At 50.2% G+C, this 23,585-nt stretch overlaps 1 protein-coding gene across 6 annotated transcripts in view; it reads left to right on the top strand.

Annotated features, from left to right (window-relative positions):
• The window catches only part of KIAA1671 (KIAA1671 ortholog), a 187,187-nt gene that overhangs the window by 71,366 nt on the left and 92,236 nt on the right, over positions 1 to 23,585 (top strand). For 5 of the 6 annotated variants that reach the window (XR_009345750.1, XR_009345752.1, XR_009345751.1 and 2 more), the window contains exon 6: positions 379 to 513. The exons of the other annotated variant lie outside the window; for it this stretch is intronic. Coding sequence is in view for 1 of the 5 variants with exons in the window: in XM_059138795.1 (XP_058994778.1) it covers positions 379 to 513 (135 nt within the window). In the remaining 4 variants the exon portion in view is untranslated. The remainder of the gene's footprint in view (positions 1 to 378; positions 514 to 23,585) is intronic. 6 annotated transcript variants of the gene reach the window in all.

Here is a 23,585-nt window from a genome sequence, read left to right as displayed (position 1 = left end):
GTGCCCAGGACTCATGCACAGCACCCCCTGGCAGCACTGTGTCATGCACTTCCCGTGCACAGCTCCTCCCTTGGTTCTCCCCTGAGCCTAGAAGCTGAGCACTGTTATCAGGGGCCTTTCCCCACATGGTCAAGGCTCAGCAAGGTTAAGACACTAACCTGAGGCCACACAAAGTGATTAAGTGGCTGAGTCTGGCCTGAACCTCGACCCCACATACTGCCTCCCATCAATAAGGTGGACCGCCATGGGATGGGGTTTCTGGCCCTTTCATTTTCTATTTGCCCTTTTAGGCACAGAATGGACTCTCTGGCTGTGACCTATTCTTCCTGTCCATGGAAAAGCGCCAGTAAAGTCCTCTGCTTGTGTTCTGTGCCTCAGGTGCTGCCACAGAATGTGGAGAAGGAGGATGCCCTGCCAGACAGGGAGCAGCCGCTCTGGCCGCGGTCACCCGCAACCTTGGGCCCCCAGAGAAGCCACAGTTTATGCAAGGACAAGAGGAGTGGGCCCTTTGTGGTGAGTGGTGCCGGTGCGGCCAGAATGGGACTCGCGCGGGGTTGTTGGGCATCAGACTCTTCTGGGAATGCAGTTGTGTGGACAGTCCAGGCTGGCCCAGGGGCCCGAGGAGCCAAGGGGACACAGGTGCCTGTCTAGGAATCTGGTGTTGCCAGACTGGCTGCGCGGTGGTTCTCAATGGGGAGGGTGTTGGTGGTTCTGCCTTCACTCCTCTTGGGTTTCCGGCCCAATGCAGAGAGGTAACCCCAGGTGCCTGGCATGGAGCAGAAAAGAACATGCCCTGGGGTCTGAAAGTTCTGGGTTCGAGTCCCAGCACTGTTTCTCTCAGTTTCATTTAGCAGCTTACTTCTTTGTACTTTGGTTTCGTTGTCTAGAAAACAGGATCCTGATTTCTGTTTCTTTTGCGCCAGTGAGTTAATTTAACTAAGCTGGTCCTGGAGCCAGATCTCCAGGGCTCAGACCCTAGCTCTGTGTGCAGAGAGGTGTTGGGTCTCAGTCTCTTCATTGTGAAATGGGGATAATAACAGCATCTACTTAACAGGGTTGTTTGGGGCTCAGAGGAGATAAGGCAGCAAGAGTTCGGCTTAGTTCTTGGTGCATGGGAAACATTTTCATGAGAGTTACCATTATCATTGTTGTTGTTGTTATTACTCTTCTTCTTCTTCTTCTTCTTCTTATTGTCCCCAGGCCCTGTGTGGGGAATCATCTCAGATAAGCATTTCTTTAAGGAGGTAACCCCAATCCTACTCACAAGGTCATTTGGATCACAAGCTCCATGCATTTCAAGGGTATCTGTGTCTGATCTTGGATTGGGAGACAAGGGATCCTGTAGCATCGGAATCCTAGGTTCCATCCCTCTGGCTTTATGGTCATGGGCAAGAAACTCCACTTCCTCGAACCCCCATTTGCTCCTTTGCAATATGGCTTGAAGACGATGCCCCGGGCAAACATCTATGCCAGCATCAGGGGGGTGATGGCAGGGCTGGGGGCCACAGAGCCAGAGCAGAAATGTAGACCTCGGCTATCTGTCCACTGAGCAGCCCCAGAAAGCCTCCTTGGGTGTTGAGATCCCAGCCACAGACATGCTCACACATTTGAAACCTGCCTGGTTTTCTTTTTAAAACGTTCTTTTCCACTGATTTCTTCCTGACTCTTTTCTTGTTGCCTCCCAGGCGGCACCGACTCAAGCTTATCTGATTGTACTTGAACTTCTGTGTGTGTATGCGAAGACAGGGGTTATGGAGAGAAAAGCATTTAAGGCCTGTCTTTTTATAGTCTCTGCTTGCTGGCATCCTCCCTGGTGGCCCGGCTCCCACTTCCACTCTCTGTAATTGAGGAGCCTTTGTCCTTGGAGTCCCCAGGTGGCTTGCCTTGGCTCTTTCCTTGCAGCTCCCTGAGGGCCCTGCCCTGTTGCTTCCTGCTTGTTTATCTTCTCCAATGTAGGTGGGAAGGGTGAGGGCCTCAGACCTCCTTTCCCTGCCTTGAGGACTTACACCTGCAATTCCAAGGAGTGGCCACCAGGGGGTGGTAGTGTCCGACTCACTTTAATGGGGCACCAAAAGCCTCACTCCAGGGGCCCTCAGCATTGGGCTCTGGAGGCTAAGTGGCTTCCAACTCTGGCTCTGCCACCGTGTGACCTGGGATGAGTGATCTGATGGACCTCAGTGAACCTCAGTTTTTTCTTCTGTAAGGTGAGGATGGTCCTTTCTGGCCTCAAGGGCATTTCTCTGAACTCACTCAGCACTCCGAAGAGGGAATCCTCAGCGAATGCTGGGGCTGCAGTGATAGCTTTTCCTTCTACCTCCCCTGCCTCCTCTACTCTCCCTTTTCTTCAGCTCTCTCATTGTAAGAGGGGAAACTGAGGCCCAGAGTTAAGGCCTGACTTAAGGTGACTGTCAGGTGAGGACCTGGGTCCCGAACCCTCAGCCCTGCTGGCCGCCTCTATACCTCTGGAAGGCGGTCAGACCTGTGTTTTGTACTTCCTGATGTGCTTGGTGGGGGAGTTCCCCCATAAATGGGGTCTGCTGCTCCCATTGCTCTCGATTAATGACTTTGTGCTGCTGGTTTCCATTTAGGTTCAAGTTCATCTCCATTTTTTGAGACTGTGTCTCAGGACTTGTCCATCCCCACTCCAGTCCTCATGTGAGGAAGTATGAATCCCATGTCATAGAGGAGGAAGCTGAGGCTCAGAGAGGTTAAGCCACTTGCCCAAGGCCACACAGCATGTGGGGGAGCTGGGGTGGAAACCAGGCATCTTCTGCTTCCATCCTGGGACCTGGGCCCTTTCTGCCACAAAACTGTGTCTTTGGCCTGCTGCTAGACCCTGCCAGCCCCTCTCTGGGCCTGTAGTACTTGGCGCATCAACTCATGAGGGAACAAGACAACCCTGACCTTGGGGGTGAGAATATGGTATCTGTTCAGCCCAGGGTTGGCCGCCAGCTCTTCTGCCATGGTCGCCCTCTGAAGGGTGCCTGGGACTTGCCAGGGCTGATGCTCTGCTGATTTGCAGAACCATGCCCACACCCAGCTGACCCACAGGCTGGTCAGACCCTGAGCACGAGGTCAGACCAGTATGGCCGCGGCATTTAATAGAGGCAGCGAGCAAGTGAGTTTACCACTCAGGGCCTCTCTTTTCCTCCTCCATAAAATCATAGGAATCATAGTAATAATAGTAATAATAATGCCTAACAGCTTATGATGCTTGATATGGAAACTAGTATTATCCCCATTTTACAGATGGGAAAACTAAGGCTCAGAGCCATGAAGTACCTCTCCCAGGTTGGAGCCATGCCGAGATGATGTTTGTAGTGCACTTAGCACAGTGCCAGGTGTCTGCCTGATAAACATTAGCTGTTACTATCATATTGTTGTTTATTTGCTCTCAGTTTCTTTTTCTTCTACGTTCTCTGGAATTGCTGCTAGTTGGAACAGGGAAGTGCCTCCAATCTTAGGAATTTTTCTGCTGTTGAAGAAGCTGAGGCCCAGCAGGGGGAGGTGTCTTGTTCAGGGAGAGTCCAATGGTACTGGGACAGAGCTGGGACTGCAGATCACCTTTCCGACTACCTGGCTGGTGCTTGCTGCTCCCCCCCTTCCCTATGTAATAGGACCTTGAGTCCTTGTGGAAAATCTGAGCCCTGTGCCGGGCCTCATCCCTCACCCATCCTTTCCCCCAGAAAATGAGCCTTTGGTCGGCACTCATGCAGGGATCATAAAACACAGTGACTCAGTTGTGGACCATGACCTTGGGTCATGGATTGCCCCAAAGGCCCCTCCCAGGACTAAAGGTCCAGATTACCTGCTGTGGGGGTTCCCTATCACGGGGCAGGTGGCGGACCTCTGCTAACCTTGAGAATGTTCTCTCAAATCTCCTAACCCTTGGCCAGCATTTGCTGGCTCATTTAGTGATGGGCTCGTTCTCTCAGGGGCCCACTATGTGCTAGGCCCTGAATGAGGGGTATTGGAGGTTTTCCCAGTCCCCCTGGGGTTACAGTCCAGGGTTACCTGAAGATGGTCTAGGAGGGTCTAGTTAGGTAGAGGGGGAGGAGAGGAAGGGCACTCAGGAAGGAGGAATAGCATATGTAAAGGTATGGTGGTGGCGTGCTGTAAGAGGCATGTTTGGGGAACATCAAATAGTCCAGTTTGGCTGGAGTGGAGTGTTGGGGAGGGTTTCGGTCTTTTTTTTTTTTTTTTTTTGGAAAATTTTTATCTGTATGTTCTTCATGCTGTGCTGGGCATTACACCAGCAGTAAATTGCACCAGTTACAAACAAGACACAGATACATAAGAAGGTAGATAAACAATTGCAATGGTTTCTAAGAGCTCCTGTTCATTGAGCGCTTACTAGTGCTAGGCCCTGTATCAGGTGCTTTCCCAGCATTCTTTCATTTAATTTGTTCAAGGTTCAAAGCCGCTCAGAGAGCAGGCACTCTTGTTTGAAGTCTTGAAGGATGAACGAGTGTTTGCTAGATAGGTGTGGTCTGGGAAGAGATGGTTTGCCCCCATGGAGGGAGCTTGGGCAAAGGTTCAAGGGTGTGAAACTGTTCTACGCAGTGAATGTGATCTAGAGTCTTATAGACTCTAGACTAGACTCTAGTCTTATAGACTTATAGATAGCTGGAGTCTTATAGACCTTGATGCGTCTTGTGGGACACCCCTGTGTGTGTTTCAGTGCCAAATTCAGACTCTTCCTACATCTCACACTGAGGAAACCAGATGCTGGTTTTTGAAAGATGGCGCCACCTCCTGGCAGTTCAGCCCTCGTGCGCCTTCTTTGTTCAAGGATCTGCCTGGAGCAGTTCTGAAGGTTTGAAAAGCACTTGAACCCAGTAACTTCATTATAGTGACTGGAAGATTGAGGGGAAAACCAGTTGGGATTCTAATGCAAGTCTTGTGAATGCAGTCAACTTGAGATAAGAGGGAATTTGTGAAATGACTCCTAGTGGATATATTGTTGGTCTTGGTTAGATACTCTCTTTGCATTTCATTTGGTTGCCTAGGTATTCAAGTGGGAAGGGGAAAAAAAAAATGGAAGAGTCTATATGAACTGTTAGAAATAACTCATCAGAGATTATGCTAAAAACTAGCTGTGAATAAAGATTTGATGGTTTTTTATTTGTCCATGATATGGACTTTTCTCCCTATAACTTGTTGCTTGGCATTCCCCAGTTTGATGCTGGACCTGTGTTGATGTCATTTGAATTGAATGTTTCAGGAATGTGGCTCACTGGCTTAATTAAAAGGGCTAATTTAATCACACACAGCAAGATGTAATGAGGTGGGTAGCTATTGGCTTGGCTCAGCATCTCTGAGAGTCCCCTGGGCTTTCCCTCATGCTTTGTGCCTCATGGTCCTAAAAGGGCTGCCACTTTTCCAAGAATTAATTCCACTCTCTGGCAGGAAGAAGTGGGGAGTCAGAAGGGCCACGCTAGCTGAGTTTGCAAGGAAGGAAGAGCTTTCCCCAGACCACCCTCCAGAAGACTTTGACTTACATGTCATGGGCAAGAACTGGGTCACATGGCCACTATTAGCTGCAAGAGAGTCTGGGACAGTCAATGCTCAAGACTTCTGGCCTCCATCATGGAAGGTGGCTAAGTTGGATATGGCTGTTGGTCTTTCAACAAATAACATTCTTTTTTTTTTTTTTTTAAAGATTTTTATTTATTTGACAGACAGACCACAAGTAGGCAGAGAGGCAGACAGAAGGAGAGAGGAGGAGGAGGCAGGCTCCCTGCTGAGCAGAGAGCCCAATGTGAGGCTCGATCCCAGGACCCTGGGATCATGACCTGAGCTGAAGCAGAGGCTTTAACCACTGAGCCACCCAGGCGCCCCAACAAATAACATTCTTTAGTACACAGTCTGAAAAAGAAAATGGGAACTGTCAAGTCCTTGTCAAGGAAGACTTGGCCTCCAAACCAGGATTTGAGACAAGGAGTAAATCTATCTAGTGTCTGTATGATGTGATATGAGATGGGTGCTGTGCACTGGGCCTCTGGGATGGAACAATTTTGCCCTCCAAGGCCTCCATTCTGCTGGAAAGTAGGGCTCAGAGACAGGAAGAAAGGCTGATGTGGAAGAGACAGGCTGGGTGGTAACTGGCTCAGAGGCCAGAGTGACCTTCCTTCCTGGGCGAGGCAGAAGAAGGATAACACACCAGCTTTAGGATTATGAGTGTGGAACCTGAATGGTGAGAAACTTGTTGATACCCTGTGCTCTTAGGAGGCTCAGGAATCCTGACTTGTGGCTAATTCCATTTGTTAATTGTTCCTTGTCTGTCACTGCTGGGTTGAGTAATTTATGTCTCAACTGATTAAAGTTCCTTTTCTGGATTAAAACCAACCAGACCAGAAGGTTTCTGATTCCTAGGTCTTAAATGCAAATGCTTGACTGTGCCTGAGATTTTGTACTGGGGGTATTTTGTGTTCATATGTTTACCCAACTACCACCCACCCATTTATCAGCTGTCCATCCATCCTCCCATCCATCTATCCATCCATCCATCCTTCCATCCTCCCATCCACCCATCCATCCATCCATCCATCCTCCCATCCATCCTCCCATCCATCCATCTATCCATCCATCCATCCATCCATCCTCCCATCCATCCTCCCATCCATCCATCCATCCTCCCATCCATCCTTCCATCCATCCTCCCATCCATCCTCCCATCCTCCCATCCATCCATCCATCCATCCTCCCATCCTCCCATCCATCCATCCATCCATCCTCCCATCCATCCATCCATCCTCCCATCCATCCTCCCATCCATCCTCCCATCCTCCCATCCATCCTTCCATCCTTCCATCCTCCCATCCATCCATCCTCCCATCCATCCTCCCATCCATCCATCCATCCATCCTCCCATCCTCCCATCCATCCATCCATCCATCCTCCCATCCATCCTCCCATCCATCCTCCCATCCTCCCATCCATCCATCCATCCTCCCATCCATCCTCCCATCCTCCCATCCATCCATCCATCCATCCTCCCATCCTCCCATCCATCCATCCATCCATCCTCCCATCCATCCATCCATCCATCCTCCCATCCATCCTCCCATCCATCCTCCCATCCTCCCATCCATCCTTCCATCCTTCCATCCTCCCATCCATCCATCCTCCCATCCATCCTCCCATCCATCCATCCATCCATCCTCCCATCCTCCCATCCATCCATCCATCCATCCTCCCATCCATCCTCCCATCCATCCTCCCATCCTCCCATCCATCCATCCATCCTCCCATCCATCCATCCATCCTCCCATCCATCCATCCATCCATCCTCCCATCCATCCTCCCATCCATCCTCCCATCCATCCTCCCATCCATCCTCCCATCCTCCCATCCATCCATCCATCCTTCCATCCTCCCATCCATCCATCCTCCCATCCATCCATCCATCCTCCCATCCATCCATCCATCCATCCTCCCATCCATCCTCCCATCCATCCTCCCATCCTCCCATCCATCCTTCCATCCTTCCATCCTCCCATCCATCCATCCTCCCATCCATCCATCCATCCATCCATCCATCTTCCCATCCATCACCCAGTTATTTATATATACAAAGCTCTAAGGATATAAAGACGAATAAGTTAATTGCTGTTCTCAAATTGCTCCTGTTAATAGTCTATAAATAAGATATTATATAGTCCAGGATGATAAATACTAGTCATTTATTTATTCACCCACTCACTCATTCATTCATTCAACAGATATTTACTGAACACCTACTATGTGTCACACACTGTTCTTAGTCCTTCAGGTAGAGCAGTGAACAAGACATAAGTGGTTCCTGCCCTCCTGGAGTTCCTACTTCAGTGAGAGAAGATGGACATTAAACGAGGAGCCAGACTCAAAAGAGAAGGATTTTCAGATGGTACCAAGTGCTGTGAAGAAAATAAAATAGGGTGTTGGGAATCAAGAGTGGCTGAGGAAGAGGGTGGTTGGAAGCGATTTCATTGCTAATAGGGGTTAGAAGGAATTCTCTGAGGAGGTGATATTTGAGCTGAGACTTGAAAGGGGAGCACCTGTCCATGTGGAAGAATCAGAGGGAGAGCATCAGGCAGAGGGAAAAGCAAGTGCAAAGGTCCTGGGGCTTGTGTTTTGTAGTACTACTCGTGGTGATGATGATTACAATGATGACAATGATGGTGGCATTGGTGATAGAGTAGACAGTGAGGAGTAAGAGAATTGGCAGAGGTCAGGTCACACTGTCTTGATGGCCATTGTGAAGGGGTTGCTTTGGGATTAGCACAGGCTGCTTTGGTAAGCACGGAGAAGGGAAGTATCATACCATCTGGAGGAGTTCAAAAGAATGTCAGAGCCAGTGATGGAAGAAAGAATTAGCCAAGAAGGCCATCAAGTCGGGGGAATAGCATGTGTATACATAAAGAGGCATAGGAGAATTGGGGGTTTTCTGGGAGCTTTGAGGAGGGTTTACCTGGAGGGCAGTGGAGATGAGGCAGGAGAAGGCTGGCCAGGGTGGGGATGAGAAGACCCAGTCAGAGTCAGAACAAAGAACTTGGTAATAGGCCTGCCAGAGGCCCAGAAGAGCCCAGAGAGCAAACTTATTAACATACCACTGAAGGTGAGGCTTGGAGCTCTCCCTAGTGGACATTTTGAAGGGGTTGGAGAGGGGGAGTGGGAAGCTGGGAGACCAGGTTTATTCAGTTTCATTAAATATATTCATGGTGTTGTGCAGCCCTAACCACTCTCCGTTTCCAGAACTTTTTCTTCTTCTCAAATAGAAACTCTGTCCCTAGTGAACACTAACCCCCTAGCAGCTTTCCCCAGCTCCTGCCACACTCTGTTCTACTTCCTGCCTCTGTGAATTTGCCTATTCTACGTACCTCAGATAAAGGGAGCCATCCAAGATTTGCCATTTTGTGTCTGGTTTATTTCACTTAGCGTAATGTCTTCAAGGTTCATTCCTGTTGTAGCAGGGGTCCAAATCTCCTTCCTGTTCAAGGGAGAATAATATTCCATTGTATCTCTAGTTCCCATTTTGTTTATCCATCTGTCTGTTGGTGGGCCCTTAGGTTGTTTCTACCTCTTGGCTGTTGTGAGTAATGGTGCTGTGAGCATGGGTGTGCAAGTATCCGTCAGCGTCCCAGCTTTCAGTCCTTGTGGGTGCGTACGCCCAGGAGGAGAACTGCTGGGTCATAAGGCAGCTCTTTCAGTCTCTGAGGAAGTATTAAACTATTTTCCACAGCGACTGCATCATTTTATGTTCTCACCAGCAATGCACTAGTGTTCTAATTTCTCTCTGTCCTCACCAACACTGGCTGTTTTCCATTTTGTGGTTTTGGTTTTAGTTTTTGATAGAAGCCATTCCAATGGATATGGAGTGGTATCTCATTGTGGTTTCGATTTGCATTTCTATAATGGCTAAGGATGGTGAGCATCTTTTCATGTGCTGTGTCTTCTCTGGAGAAATGTCTATTTGAGTCCTTTGCCCATTTTGGAATTGGGTTATTCTTTTTGGTTGCTGTTGAATTTTCTGTCAGAGTTCTTTATGTATTCTGGCTACTAATCCCTTATCAGCTATATGGTTTACAAACATTTTCTCCTGTCTGTGGGTTGTTTTTTCACTTTCTTGATTGTGTTCTTTGATGCACAAACATTTTTAATTTTGATGAAGACCAATTTATCTACTTTGTCTTTCATTGCCTGGAAGATAATTTGTAAAATCAACGTGTAATATGCATACAGAAGAGAGGGCATCTCTTAAATCAGCTGGCCTGGGTTTAAATCCTGACTCTGCTGCTTAGCAGCTATGTGACCTTAAGTGGGTTAACATCTCTTCCTCAGTTTCCCCATCTGTAAAATAGGGGTAATAAAGGAACCTACTTATTAGAAATGCAATGAGGTTATGGGCAGCTGGATGGCTCAGTTGGTTGGGTGTCTGACTCGATTTTGGCTTGGATCATGATGTCAGGGTCATGAGATCAAGCCTTGCATAGGGCTCAGTGCTCAGAGTGGAGCCTGCTTGGGATTCTCTTTCTCTCCTTCCCTCTCTGCTCTCACACACTCTCACTCAAAAAAAAAAAAAAAAAAAAAAAAGTGAGAGAGAGAAAAGAAAAAGAAATGTAGTGAGATTAGATGAATTAATGTGCATAAGGCACTGAACAGTAGCATCACTTTTTTAAGTTCTTACTCTGCTGCTATTACTTTGACTATATAGTATATACTGAGTATCTGTTTGATACTGTGCTTAGATTATTCACTGTATGAACATTATTCTGTTGTCCCATTTAATCCTCACAGACCCAAGAGATGGGTATTCGTTGTCCCCATATTGTAGGAAAGGACACAGGTTTGAGCCCTTCTGAGGCTTGCTGAGTGCCATTTCATGGCACTTTTGCCAAAGTGACCTCACTGTATCCTGAGGTACCAGGAACATACCCATTTCAGAGATGCTGAACCTGAGGCTCAGAAAGGGGATATGACTGACCCAGGGACACACAGCAAGGAAATCGCAACACCTGGATTGATCCCTGGCCAGTGGACTTATCCCTTGGAGCTGAGGAGAGGGTTAGGGCTTTTGGGGGCAGGCTCTCTGTTTGGAAGGAGGGGATATTGTTTCACTTGTACCGCTGGGGCTCCTGGGGACCAAGACGTTGGAGGGCTCCCAGCCAGGTGTCCACAGGAGGCTGATGAACAAAGGGACCCTAGTTCCCCTTGCAAAACCTCCCTACCAGAGCCAGATGGCCACCTGGTGCACGTGCCCCCTGGTGGAACTGTGTGGGATTTGGGGCGCTGGGCAGCCTCCAGGTGGGATCCTGGTCCTGGAGCGAATTACCCTTTTCTGCGTGTTAACCTACTGTGGTTTATCTCAGGGATGAGGAGATGGAAACCCAGCGGGGTGACAAGGATCTTTCTAATCCTTTTGTTTCTCCTCCTTGAGAAAGTCTGTGGAAACACCCTTGTGTGAGAATGATGCTAATCCGTTGTGTGGCAATGATGCTAATCCCTAGCGGGCTAATCTCGATTTGACTCACTGTGTTTTAGAATATAAATAACAGACTTTCTCCTGCTAATAGTCATGATTGCTTGTTCCACTTGCCACACCCCTTTGAGATCACCAGAGGGCTATGCAAAGTTGCTGGGGTCCACACCTGTTTGTACCTTCCAGGGTGTACGGAGTTGTGTTTGCATACCTGTACATGGACACACTTGCACCAAAACAGGAATAAACCCTACTAGACCCAGATTCTAATCTCATCTCTTTCTGTGGCCGCTCTGTGGCTTTGGACATCTCCTTGAAGCTCACTTTCCTCATCTCTGAAATGGGTGAGAGAAGCCAGCTCTGTGTCCCACACAGGCTGTCGTGAGGAAGACAGACAGACATTGGGAAGCTGTCTGTTGTCAAGCAAGAGTTAGTGGTTCCTAGGAAGGCTTTATAATTCATTCGGAAATGTTTGCTGAGCACCTACAGTACCCTAGAGAGAGGTCAGATTCACACCTTTTCTTGGAGGATAAGAATCCCATCTGCACTCAGGATCCAATCCAGTGTCCATATGACAGCTTACAAGACTGTGTGTCTGCCTGACCCTCTCTCCCAGTACATGTCCTGTGCTCACTCCACTAAAGCCACACTGACCTTCAGAGTGCTCCCTTAAGATGCACGTCACGTGTGTTTCTGCCCCAGGGCCTTGGCACTTGCTGTTGGCTTTCCTTCAGATTCCCTCTTCACTTTCCTCTTCTCAGGTTATCTCTCAGCTCAAATGACACCCCTCAGTAGAGCTTTCCCTGGTGCCATGTCTATAGAAGGACACTTGACCCCCCACTGTTCTCTCCCAACGTCCTTGTCACATGCAATACCTTCTCATCGCACAGTATCTATCCCCCAAATCAAAGTGAAGGCTCTGGGAGGCAGGGAACTCTGCGTGCAGTGCCCAGTGCATAGTAGGCACACAACATACATGTCTGGAATGAGTGAATGAAGTAGCACCCACATTTTTAAAAAAGTTACTTATTCATTATTATTTTTAAATTCATTATTTTATTTAGAGAGCATGCCCATGCAAAGGTGGGGTTGTTAGAGGGGAGGGGCAAGGGGAGAGGGAGAAGAGAATCTTAAGCAGGCTCCACGCCCAGCGCAGAGCCTGATGTAGGGCTTGATCTCATGACCCTGAGATTGTGACCTGAGCCAAAATCAAGATTTGGACACCTTAACTGAGCCATTCAGGTGCTCCAGCACCCTGGTTTTGTTTTGTTTTGTTTTGTCTTGTTTTTAAAGATTTTATTCCTTTCCCTTAGCAGTATGCACTAGAGGTTTATCCCCATCTTTGCATGGCTCAGAGGTCCGTCCTTTTTAGCCCTGAATAATAACCCATTGTCTACTCTGGCGTTGGTTCCCACTCCCCTGCTGAAGGACATCTGGGTTGCTTCCACATTTTGATGGTCATGAATAAAGCCGGGGTAAACATCGTGGGCAGGTTTTAGGTGCGGACCTAGTTTCTTGGCCCCTTTGGGTGAATACCAAGGAGGGCAATGGCTGGATCATAGGGTCAGAGAACATTCCGTTTTGTACCCTGTCGTTTTTTTAATTATACAATTCAGTGACTTTTGGTATACTCCCAAAGCTGTGCATCCATCAGTTAATTTGAAAAGATTTTCAGTACCCCTGGGTGCCTGGCTCAGTGGATTAGGCCTCTGCCTTCGGCTCGGGTCATGATCTCAGGGTCTTGGGATCGAGCCTCGTGTCAGGCTCTCTGCTCATTGGGGGTGGGGAGCCTGCTTCCCTACTTCTCTCTCTGCCTACTTATCGTCTCTCTGTCAAATAAATAAATACAATTTTTAAAAAATTTAAAAAATAAAGATTTTCAGTACCCCCAAAAGAATCCAAGCTCCCTTAACAATCAGTCCTCGGCCCCCTCCTCAATAATGCTGCTGTTTATCTACCCCCTTGGGTGTGCTGGGCACCGTGCTCCCTATTCATTCTCATGGTGACTCCGCATGGTGGAGACTGTTCTTCTTCTTCTTCTTCTTTTTTTTTTTTTTTTTCATTTTTTGTAAGAGAGAATGAGAGAGAACACAAGCAGGGGGAGCAGCAGGCAGACCAGGTAGAGGAAGAAGCAGGCTCCCCACTGAGCAGAGAGCCCAATGTGGGGCTCGATCCCAGGATCGAGTTAATTTCAGTTAATAATGTACTTAAACTTGCCTCACTTTCTTTATATGACACCTTTGTTAAAATATAATTCATGCTCTTTTAAAATATAAAATCCAGTGGGTTTTAGTATGTTCACGGATCTGTGCGACCATCACCACAGTCATCTTTAGGACGTTGTCCTCACTCCCAAAAGGAGCCCATACCTATTAGGGGCCACATCCTCATCCCCTGCCTGCCCCCACTTCTCCGGGCCTTGGGCAAACACTCTTCTGTTTTCTGCTTATGAATTCACCTGTTCGAGGGACCTCAGATAAAGGGGATCATGCGCTATTTGTCCTTCTGTGTCTAGCTTCTTTCACTCAGAGTTCAAGTTTCATCTATGCTATCGCATGGGTCTGAACTCCATTGCTGTTTACAGCTGAATCGTGTGCCACGGTCTGGATGAACCACCTTTCAGTTATCCATTCATCGGTTCGTTTCTACTTTTTGGTACCTGTGAACATTCCTGCCACTTTATAGTCCCTTTGTACTGGTTGGATTTTGTTCTCTACCTGAACTTACGATATACCTGTTTTCAGACAAATTGCAGGATAGTGGGGCTCTTGATTCCTTTGTTCGGGTCCACGTTATCCGTGCAAAATGGATGCTCAGTCCCCATTTGCTGATGGAGTGAGGGAGGGAGTGGGAGAGTTGAGAGCCCCATATGGGAGACTGACATGTTCCCCATCACCTGACCCCTGGAAGGAGAGGGTGATGAGTCTGCCCTGGCTAGGTTGTGGGGGAGCCAGAAAGGCTCAAGGTACAACCGAAGTTGAGTTTTGATGGGGGCGTAGGAGTCAGCCAGGTAGGGAGACACAGGAGTGGCAACCAGGCAGAGGGCCCGGCTGGGTGGGGTGCAGCTGTGACTCGTTGTCCCTGTCATGTTGTTCCTAGGGTGGGGTGGGGGCCCCCCTGTGCTCTCAGGATGGCCCCTTGTCACTGAGCAGAGAGCAGGGCTCAGAGGGAAAGTGCAGAATTCATTCACAGAGACAGAGTTCCCAGGACCCAGCCGCTCCATCCACCCCGGAGATCTGGCGGTTCCCGAATGCCTGGCTCAGGCACATGCACACAGGTCACCCCAGACTTCTGAATCTAGATTTACAGGTGCTCTCCCTCTGGATTCTGTCTCAGGGGCTGAAGCCAGGTAGGGAATTGGGGACAAATTCAGAGGAAGGAGGAGGCTCTCTTGCATATTCCTGCCTGTCCCAGCCTGTCCAGTGTTTCAAGCAAAACCAGTGATCTTGATCTTGATGTGAAATCTCACCATTTTTAAAGATTTTTTTTAATTAATTAATTTATTTGACAGACAGAGATCACAGATAGGCAGAGAGGCAGGCAGACAGAGAGGTGGAGGCAAGCTCCCCTCCCAAGCAGAGAGCCCAGGACCATTACCCGAGCTGAAGGCAGAGGCTTTAACCCACTGGAGAAATTTTCTTTCTTTCTTTCTTTCTTTTTTTTTTTTTTTTTAATTTAGGTGCTGGTGAAGGCAGGTAGATGGGGTCAGGCCACACCCAGCCGCCTTCAGTAAACACACCGGGGATGGGCAGGCTTGTTTCACACTTATCCCCTCGATGAATCCTTGCCACAACCCTTGGGGAAGAGGAGGGCTGGGGTGTGGCATGAAGGGGCTTGGCCCTGGCTCCTACAGGGTGCAGGTGCCACAGGTGGGACTCAGTCCAGGACTGTCAGGATCTGAGGGCATCCGAAATGCCCTGAGTGCCCTCCAGAGGGTTTTCCAGCCACAGTTGCTCTGTTCCACTCCTCCTTGCGTCCCTGCCCCTTGTTCCTAGCCATCCTCCTGACTGTAAGAAGGCACCGGTTAGAAAAAAAGGAAAGAAAGGCGCTGCGTTCCTTGTGCACTGCTCAAAAGTGACCACTAGAGGGCGGGATGGAGGTGATCTAGTTCCAGCATTTCCTTTTATATTCAGTTTTTAACCCCTTTTGCGTCAGGGCCTTCACTCTGAAAAAGCCAAGTTTCCTGCGACCACTTAGATTTTCTTTCAACATGTGCCACTGATCTTGGTACACGTGTTGCTCAGCTCCGTCCTCCATTAGGTCTCTTGCCACTTTCTATTTCGCTAGCATCAGGGCTTCTGGGCTGAGGTGGGGGCATTCTCCTGCTGCCCGCACAGCCCCCATCACCCCATTTATCTTCATGGGTGATGTTTCTCTTCTGAAGAAATCACTTTTGGAGAGCAAAAGAATTCTGTTTTTGTTTTCCTTCCAAAAGTGTCTGGGGGGATAGGCAGCCTATAATGACAGCCCTATGAATATAGAAATGTCATTTCTGAGTTAAGCAGAAGTATTTCCAGAGAAGCTGAATCTTGTAGTTGAGCACGGGCTCTCTTGAGAAGAGGGACATTTGGTCATATTTCAAGACTTGGTTCCATGCCACCTCCTCTAAGAAGCCCTCCCAGGTTGTACCCTTTCCTGTGAACTCCAGGGCCCTTTAGCCCCCAGTGCTATAGTGCTTCTCTCTCTCACCATCCCTCCCCATTCACTGGCACCCCAGGCTGCCTCTCGGCGACCTGCTGTCTTCTCCCTGCGTTTCAGTTTCCCCCTCGGACATTTCTGAGGGGGAAACTGAGTGCTCCGTCCGTGTCCTGATTCTTTCGGAGGTTGTCAGCTTCTGGAAGATGGGGAGCATGTGTATGGCTTCCATGGGCCTTTTGGTAGCTGACCGGATGTTGTGCACACAGTGGGTCTGCTCCTGGTGAGTTCCGGGCACACAGATGCAAGTGTCATTTCTTTGTGAGCAGGATGAGTGCCGGGAGAAGTGGAAGTTCTCAGCCCTTCAGGGAATGGTTACAGAGCACCTTCTAAGCACTGGGCTGGGTGTCAGGCCCTACCTGTGGTTAGCCCACAGCCCTGTGGAGGAGATAGGCTCTCATCACATCGAGCATCCTAACATACTTGGAGGGGGGCTCAGTGACTCATGCTTGCTTGGAGGGCTTCCTGGAAACATGCTGTTTGCATTGAGCCTGGGAGATGATCGAATTTCTGCAGATGGAAAGGGCATTCTTGGCCGAAGACCCTGTCCAAGCTCAGGCTGGGAGGCCAAGGGTCCACACATGCTTGAGGAATGGGTTTGGCTAGGGCAGTACCTGGAGGCCATATGGCTAAGGGCATTGAAGGCCGAGCCAAGAAGCGAGGCACACTGTGATGAACAGCAGGCTTGTGGGGTGAGCTGGCCCTTCTAATGTCTCAGGTTGGGGTTGTGTCAACACCATCTCTGTCCAGGCCCTGGCATGGGGAACATGTGATGGATGAATGGGCTATGTTCCTAGATGGTCATCAATTCCGATGCCTGCAAGGGCCGGGGTGTGGTCTGTGCCTGTGCTGTGGGGAGCGGGAGGAATGTGGCAGATCTGGTCCCCAGGCAGCACACTCTGGTTCTGCCATGTCTCTGGAGGAATACAGGCCCATATTTCTAAAAGAGCCAGGAATGTGCATTGCTACACTCAGTTCTTCTGAGGCTAATGCATTAGCAACTGTATTCAAATAAAATGCCGTAGGGTACCCACCTTCCCTCCCCACCCAAAACCCCCAGTGCCTAAACACAATCATGCCTGGGTGGGGGTGCTGCTGCCGGTAGTCAGTCTCCCTGCCCAAATGCTGATGGCAGTTTTAACAACTCCTATCCCTTTCGGAGGTTTCTGCTAAGCTCTGGCCTCTCCAGAGGGCTGCATGGTTGTGTTTGAATGAATGAATGATATTAATAAGAGTTGCCCCCGGACCAACTGTTGCCAGGGGCATTGCCCTGGGATGCAGGGAAACAGGCTGCCCGGGGGTGGGCCCTTGGGCATGAGGGATTGAAGGAGGAATTACAGAGAAGCAGCACGTTCTGCCCTGCCGTTCTGCCGGAGAGGCAGGTGCTCTGGGGGACTGTGGGTGGGGGGGAGGGTTAGATCTGAAGCCAGAGAGCTCAACTCCAGCAGGAGAGAACTGGGCAAAGAGGAGGGGGAGTATCCTCATTTCCTAGGCCTGCCATAACGACCCACCACATCCTTGGTGGTTCCAAAACAAAAGATACTAGCTCTCTTGAAACTCCAGAGGCCAGAAGTCTGAAATCAGGGGCATCGGCAGGGCCAGGTCTCCAAACATGTTAAGGGTGCCTCCCTCCTTGCCTCTTCTAGCTTTTTGGCTTCCAGCTTATGGCCGCCTGGCCCCGCTCTGTGTCTCTTCCATGTGGCTGTATCTTGTCTTGTGTTTCTTACAGGGTTATTTACTAGATTAGGGCCTTTACCTGAGTAATCCAGGATGATCTCATCTCATCTCAAGAACTTTAACTCGATCAGCTCTGCAAAGACCTTTTTCTAAATAAGGTCACATTTATAGGTTCTGGGTGGATGTATCTTTGGGGGATTGCCATTCAACCCACTGCAGGGAGGAAGGCAGCTTCTGATGGAGGATCAGCATGAGCAAAGGCCCTGTGGGTGCCTGGCTCATGGGGTGGGAGGGGCGGGGTGGAGTCAGGTGGTGAAAGGCAGGCAGGGGCCTGGAGTGGGAGAGATGAGAGCCAAGGATAGGAAGGCATTTCAAGGTGTGTGTTGAGGGGGAGTGACTTTATCACATGTATGCAGGTGGCCCCCTGCCAGGTGGAGATGGGTCCCTTACTAAGACTGACCCCAACCAAGTAGAGGTCATTTCTGGCCTGGATTGAGGGCATGACTTGCCCTGGTGACTGTGACCATCTATGGGCTGGGTGAGTGGAGGTTTGAGCAACTCTGGCTTTCATGCCTGCCCTCCCACCCCTGCCTGGTCTTGGGTCAGCTCTTTCTGCATCTCCGACTTGCCAGGTCCAGCCTTTTTCCACTTTTTAAAAAAAATTCTTCCCACCCCAGCCCCCAGGCTCTGTTGTCTCTCTGCCTCCCTCCACACCCCCTGCCCTGCTCTCTCCCCAACTGTGCTCTGTTCTCTGTGTCCCTGACTGCCTCTCCTGACTGTCTCCTCGCATTATCTGACTTTCTTTGGGTTCCTTCCTTTTCCTGCCTGAGCCTCTCCATCAGGGCTCTCCTGCACCGGCGAGGCTCCCCTCTCAGGGACTCTGTCCTCCCTGCCCCCTGTCTCTGTCCTCCCCTCTGCCCCTTCCTGCCCAATCCTCTCTGCCGCCTCTTCCTTTTTCAGCCGGTGGAAAGGAATGGTTGGCCCTCAGCAGCCTCCACTCGTCGGGGTGGTGGATAGTTGGTGTGTCAGTCGGCAAGGGACACCTGTCCTGCTGTTCTGTTAGCCCCTCAGGTAGACTTTACGGTCATTCAGTCAGTCAGCACACACCCCCTCCCCCTAAGCTGGCAGCCGGCCGGCGGGGGTCAGCCCTGTGACGGCACCGCTAGCCAGCGAGTGGGGCCGTGTCCTCTGGCAGTACCATCAGCTGGAATGACCCTCTGACTCTACCATCAGCCTGTCAGTCAGTGAGCAGGGCCTAGATGTATCTTCATCGTACCCTCATTTGGAACCAGCCCCCCGACTGATGGTCAGGCGGGCAGTGAGCTGCTGGGACCCATTGCCTGCCGGATGTGGGGCCCCAAGAGTGGATGAAGCCACAGGCCTGCTTTTGAAGAGCTTTGAAGTTCACTCCATGGTTTCCTGGGCTGCTGAGCTCAGCTCTCCCCCCGCGGTGTACAGGCGGCTTCCTGTCAGCTGCTCAGCCTGGCCCTGGGTGGTAGGGCTGGTGTGCGGTGCAGATGGGCTCAGGGGTCTGGAGGGTGGGAGCCTGGCCCTGAGCCAAGGCCTCTGCCAAGGGCCGTACCCCTCCCTCTGCTTGGGGGGAAGGAGCAGGCCTGCCTCAGGCGTGGCTCCTGGGTGGGGTGCTGACTGTGTGCCCATCTCTGGGGTTGACCTAGGCTGGGAGGTGGTCTTGAGCAGGAGGCCCTGAATCTGCCTTGTGACTTGGCAGCCACTCACCTGGGGCAACTCCCTTTGCCTCTTGGAGTCTCATTTACTCATCTGGCTGGTGGATGATAATGCCTCCCCATGGACGTGCTGTATGAATGAAACTGGATATTTTGCTATGATTATACCTCACTGAATTTGCAAAACCCTGAAATGCAGGGATAATCCATCCCATTTTACAGAAGGGGTAACTGAGGCTCAGGGAGTTGGAGGGACTTGCCAAGATTAATGTCTTTTGAAGGAAGCATCCAAGAAAGGCTACCTTAGGTGGGCCTCAGATACGCTATAATTTGCATTTTTAATCTCTGCAAATGGATGCTTCTTGCACATGCCTGCTTCATGCAGCTGACACATGGTGACTCTGGGAGCCTGTCTCTCCCTTCCTTGGTAGCCCTCACTGCCCATAGGAGTGGACCAAACCCAGAACTTGTGTTTGGAAGGCCGAGGTTCCAGGTTTTCCAGTTCCCAACTTGCTGTGTAACCTTGACCAGGTCCCTAGCGTTCTCTGAGTCTCAGTTTCCCCCCTCTGTAAAATGGGGACAACCAGGCCTTCCTTCCGGGGCAAGATGCTTAGCTGAGCCAGAAGGAATTTGATCGGGGCCAGGAGGGGCTGTGTATACTGATGGGATCGTCTGAGCTGATTTAGTTCCTTTCCGTGTGAGGAGTTGGATGGGGGAGCTGCCTCTCAGTGTGTGGTCTGGGGGAGGAACTGCACACTGAGATACGCTCACACAAGCACACACACATACCTGTTCATAAAACACATTCACACAGTTGCACTCACACACAGAAGTGCATGCAGGCACACACACACACACATGCACACACACACACTGGCTCTTCCTGCCACATGGCTAAGAAACCCTCTGTACTCAGAACACCCAGAGGCGGGGAGAGCCCGGGGGTCCAGACAGCTCAGCTGGGTTTGGGAGGAACTGCCCCTGGACCCGCCCCCTATGGCCCAGCCACCGGAGATGTTCCAGGCCAGGCTCACGGGACCTGAGCAGTGACATCCCCACCGCAGAGGTGGCCGTGATCATCAGTGGAGCGTCTGGCCGGTCCCCTGGCTGCCAGCCGGCCTCTGAATGATTCATGCCGCCTTGAACTTGACTCCGGCGTGACCAGCCGAGCGGGAAGAGACGCTCCTCCAGAGAAAAATTGGAAGTGGGCACGGTGCTGGCAGCCTACCTTCAGGACACCAGAAATGGAGTATTACTACTGCCCCAGCTTGCTGAAGTTCTTACAGTACCTCTGGGTGAGTGTGGCCCGCTAGACATGTACGTGCTTTTTCTTCTGCCTCTGCCAGGTTGGCTTTCGGGCTCTGTCTGGCAAGTAGGGTCTCTGTTTTCTTGCAAAAGGGTGGTGGTTTCCAGGCAGAGGGAGTGTTGAGGAAAGGGTTGGGGGTTTGGTTTAGGAAGCAGAGCAGGCTTAGAAGAGCACAGAGACCAGATGGTCATGATGGCTGCCCCCACCCCACCCCCCACCCGGGAGCTGGTTGCAAGCGGCCTCCCCTCAGGTCCTTGAGAAAACAAGAAAAACAGGGTCAGCCCCAGGGAGGCTTTCTGAAAGTGATATTTCTTTGATTTAAAGGACTCTTCTTTATTCTGAAATTATATCCCTCTTGCCCTTGTATGTGAAAACATCCTGTCCTTTATGAGATGAAAAGAATAGATTTTGCTTTTCTTTCAATGAACTTAGTAAGCAAAACTAAAAAGTTAGAATACTTGCATTGCATTCTCTTCTTTATGTAACAGGGGGGAAAAGCCTCACAACTTTTTCTGGTGATGTGCCAGAGTTGGGGGATCTACATGGAAATGCTTTGTGGGATACAGCGTGGTTTTTCAGATCTTGTTCTGACTCTGATGTGCTCTGTGTGACCGGGAAAGTGACTTCACCTCTCTGGGCCTCTGTCTCCTCATCTGTGAAACTGTGGGGTGGGGGCAGTAAGCAATGGTTGGGGGAGGGGGTTAGGTGACCCTCATTAGGGTTCTGTGAACAGAGGGGCTTAGCCTGGAATTGTCCTGAGTGGGTCTCAGAGTTTTCTTGAACATTTGCCACCAGGTTGAGAACACCCAGAGGGAAGGACTTGGGAAATATTATTTATCCCCCCGCTGAAAGTTTGCAAATATTTCAGATGCCTTCTCACCCAGGGAATTTTCCGGAGCTCCTAAAAATACAACTTTAGGAAACATTATTCTACACCCGTCTCTCTCCCGCCTCTGTGCTCCCTCCTCCTCAGCTCCCACCAGCAGCTGAAAAACAGGAGACCCTCCCAGTCCATATCCTGTGATCACTGATGTTTGGAGATTGCCACATTTTAAATGCAGGGCAACATTTATTGATTTATTTCAGTTTTTTATTATAAAAATAACATATCGACATGGTAGAAAACTTGAAAAATCCTGAAGAGCATACATGAAGGAAGAAAACCGTCCCCAATAATCATTTGTGCTTTCGAATTCTGTTATCCACAGGGTCCCGATGACTTTGATGTGCCCAGGTGTGTGTCGGGCTCTGGGCTTTGCTGTTAGGGAGGCTGTGATATTGTGATAAATTACAATAAGAAATACATATTTGGTCTTCCTTCCCGTTTCTGGCACAAAGTCCCTAAAACTCTGGAATTTCCTAAGTGATAAGGAACAATTAAGGTGTCTTGATGTTATGTTAATGTGGTGACTTTTGGACCCCACAGAAGGATGGGGGCTTGTTGCCAGGGGAGCCAACCCTGTGATTTGAGGATTCCCAACTTTCACTCTCACCCAGGACCTCCAGGGAGGAGAGAGGGGCTGGTTGAATGAGTTGGCAATGGCCAATGATTTAATCAGTCATGCCTATGTAATGAGGTCTCCATAAGCCCCCCCACCTGCCCAAAAGGAGGGGAGGCTTCTGGGTTGTGGACACATGGAAATCCTTAGAGCTGTATGAACTCGCTCAAAGAACAGGGGAGCTCCATACCCTCTCCCCATATCCTGCCCTGTACCCTCTTCCATCTGGCTGTTCACACGTTCCATCCTTTTATAATAAAGTGGTAAGTAATATGTTTCTCCCTGAGTCCTGTGAGCCACTCCAGCCAATTAATTGAATGCAAGGAGAAGGTCGTGGGAACCCCTGATCCATAGCCAGAGGCTCAGAGACCCAGGTGACGGGATCCATAGCCAGAGGCTCAGAGACCCAGGTGACTGCCGGGATTCGGGATAGGCTTGGGAACCAAGAGGGCAGTCTTGTGGAACCCCGCCCTTAACTTGTGGGATCTGGTGCTCCCCTCAGGCTGTTGACTGACTTTGTAAGCACCCAGCTGGTGTCAGAGACTTGCTTGGAGGGTGTTGGGAAAAAACATCCACGTTGGAATTGGTGTCAGAATCAGAAATGCAGAGGTCACTGAGATACGATGCCCCACCCCCGGGAGCCTGGAGCTTGGTGTGTTCGCTGGCCACACCACATCCAGATACCGGCAGAACTTCACTTAACACACTTAGAGATGGCAGATGCCCAGACTGCAGGGGTGAGCTAGCTGGGCGTTGTCCCTGAGCCTTGTGGGATCACGCGCTGCACACAAGGAACTGGAACAAAGACCACACATGTATTAGGATGAGGTAGTGCGCAGAGCTGTGGAGGGCATGGACTCATCGGGGTGGAGGGCCCAGGAGAGCCCCTGGCTGAGCACAGGAGGATAGGCAGGAGCTAGCCGGTAATGCTAGCAGTGGGGCAGGGGGAAGGTGTATCAGGCAGAGGAAACAGAGGGAACGGCCTATGCGTGTGGAGGGCTGGGGTGTGTGTGGCAAAAGGCAGGAGTCCTGGGCATGCTCAAGTTCAGCCTGGCTGGTGGGAGTGGGAAGGAGGGAGGATGCTTTCAGCATCATGGGGGCAGCTGCAGGGGACAGGTGGATGGAGACACGGCTCCTTATCTGGCTCTGCCCTACCTGTGGGTGACCAGATCCTGGAGTATCGAGACGCCACGTGTTCCCGTCGCTGGCTCTGCGCTTACCCACAGTCTGTCCGTAACTCCACTTCACTGGATGCAGCCTGGCCCCTCGGGTAACGGGATTTGCTCTGTGTCTGGAACATTAAGCTGGAAACTCTTGCTTGCTGAGCTTCGGAGAAAGCTTGGGAATGTGGAAAATCCTCAGGCTTCATCTCTGGGCTGTAACAGAGCCAGATGGCATTGAGCCGGCCACTTGACCTCACCGGACCTCAGCTTCCTCATCTGCGAAGTGGGGACATGCCGTCTTCCTCATTTTCTTGCTGGGACATTCCTGAGAAACTTCTAGCTTATTTCTGAAGCCTGGAAGCTACTCCTTAGTAAATGTTAGCTCTTCCTCTTTCCTGGAAACCTAACATCAGATTGAGAATGACCCGCTAACCACAGGCTATTGCATAGGGCCCTGGGTGGTGGGGGGCGGGGGGCTTCTCTCCCCATTTCTGCAACAGAGTTACATTCCTCCCCATTCATTGTCCCGTTACCCTAATTTTTTTTTTTTTTTTTAAAGATTTTATTTATCAGAGAGAGAGAGAGAGAGCAAGCACAGGC

This window comes from Mustela lutreola, chromosome 11 (genome assembly GCF_030435805.1).
Source record: "Mustela lutreola isolate mMusLut2 chromosome 11, mMusLut2.pri, whole genome shotgun sequence".
In the NCBI taxonomy this organism is placed as follows: Eukaryota; Metazoa; Chordata; class Mammalia; order Carnivora; family Mustelidae; genus Mustela; species Mustela lutreola.
Note: the sequence above shows the minus strand (reverse complement) of the source record. Positions and strands in the feature narration are given on the sequence as shown.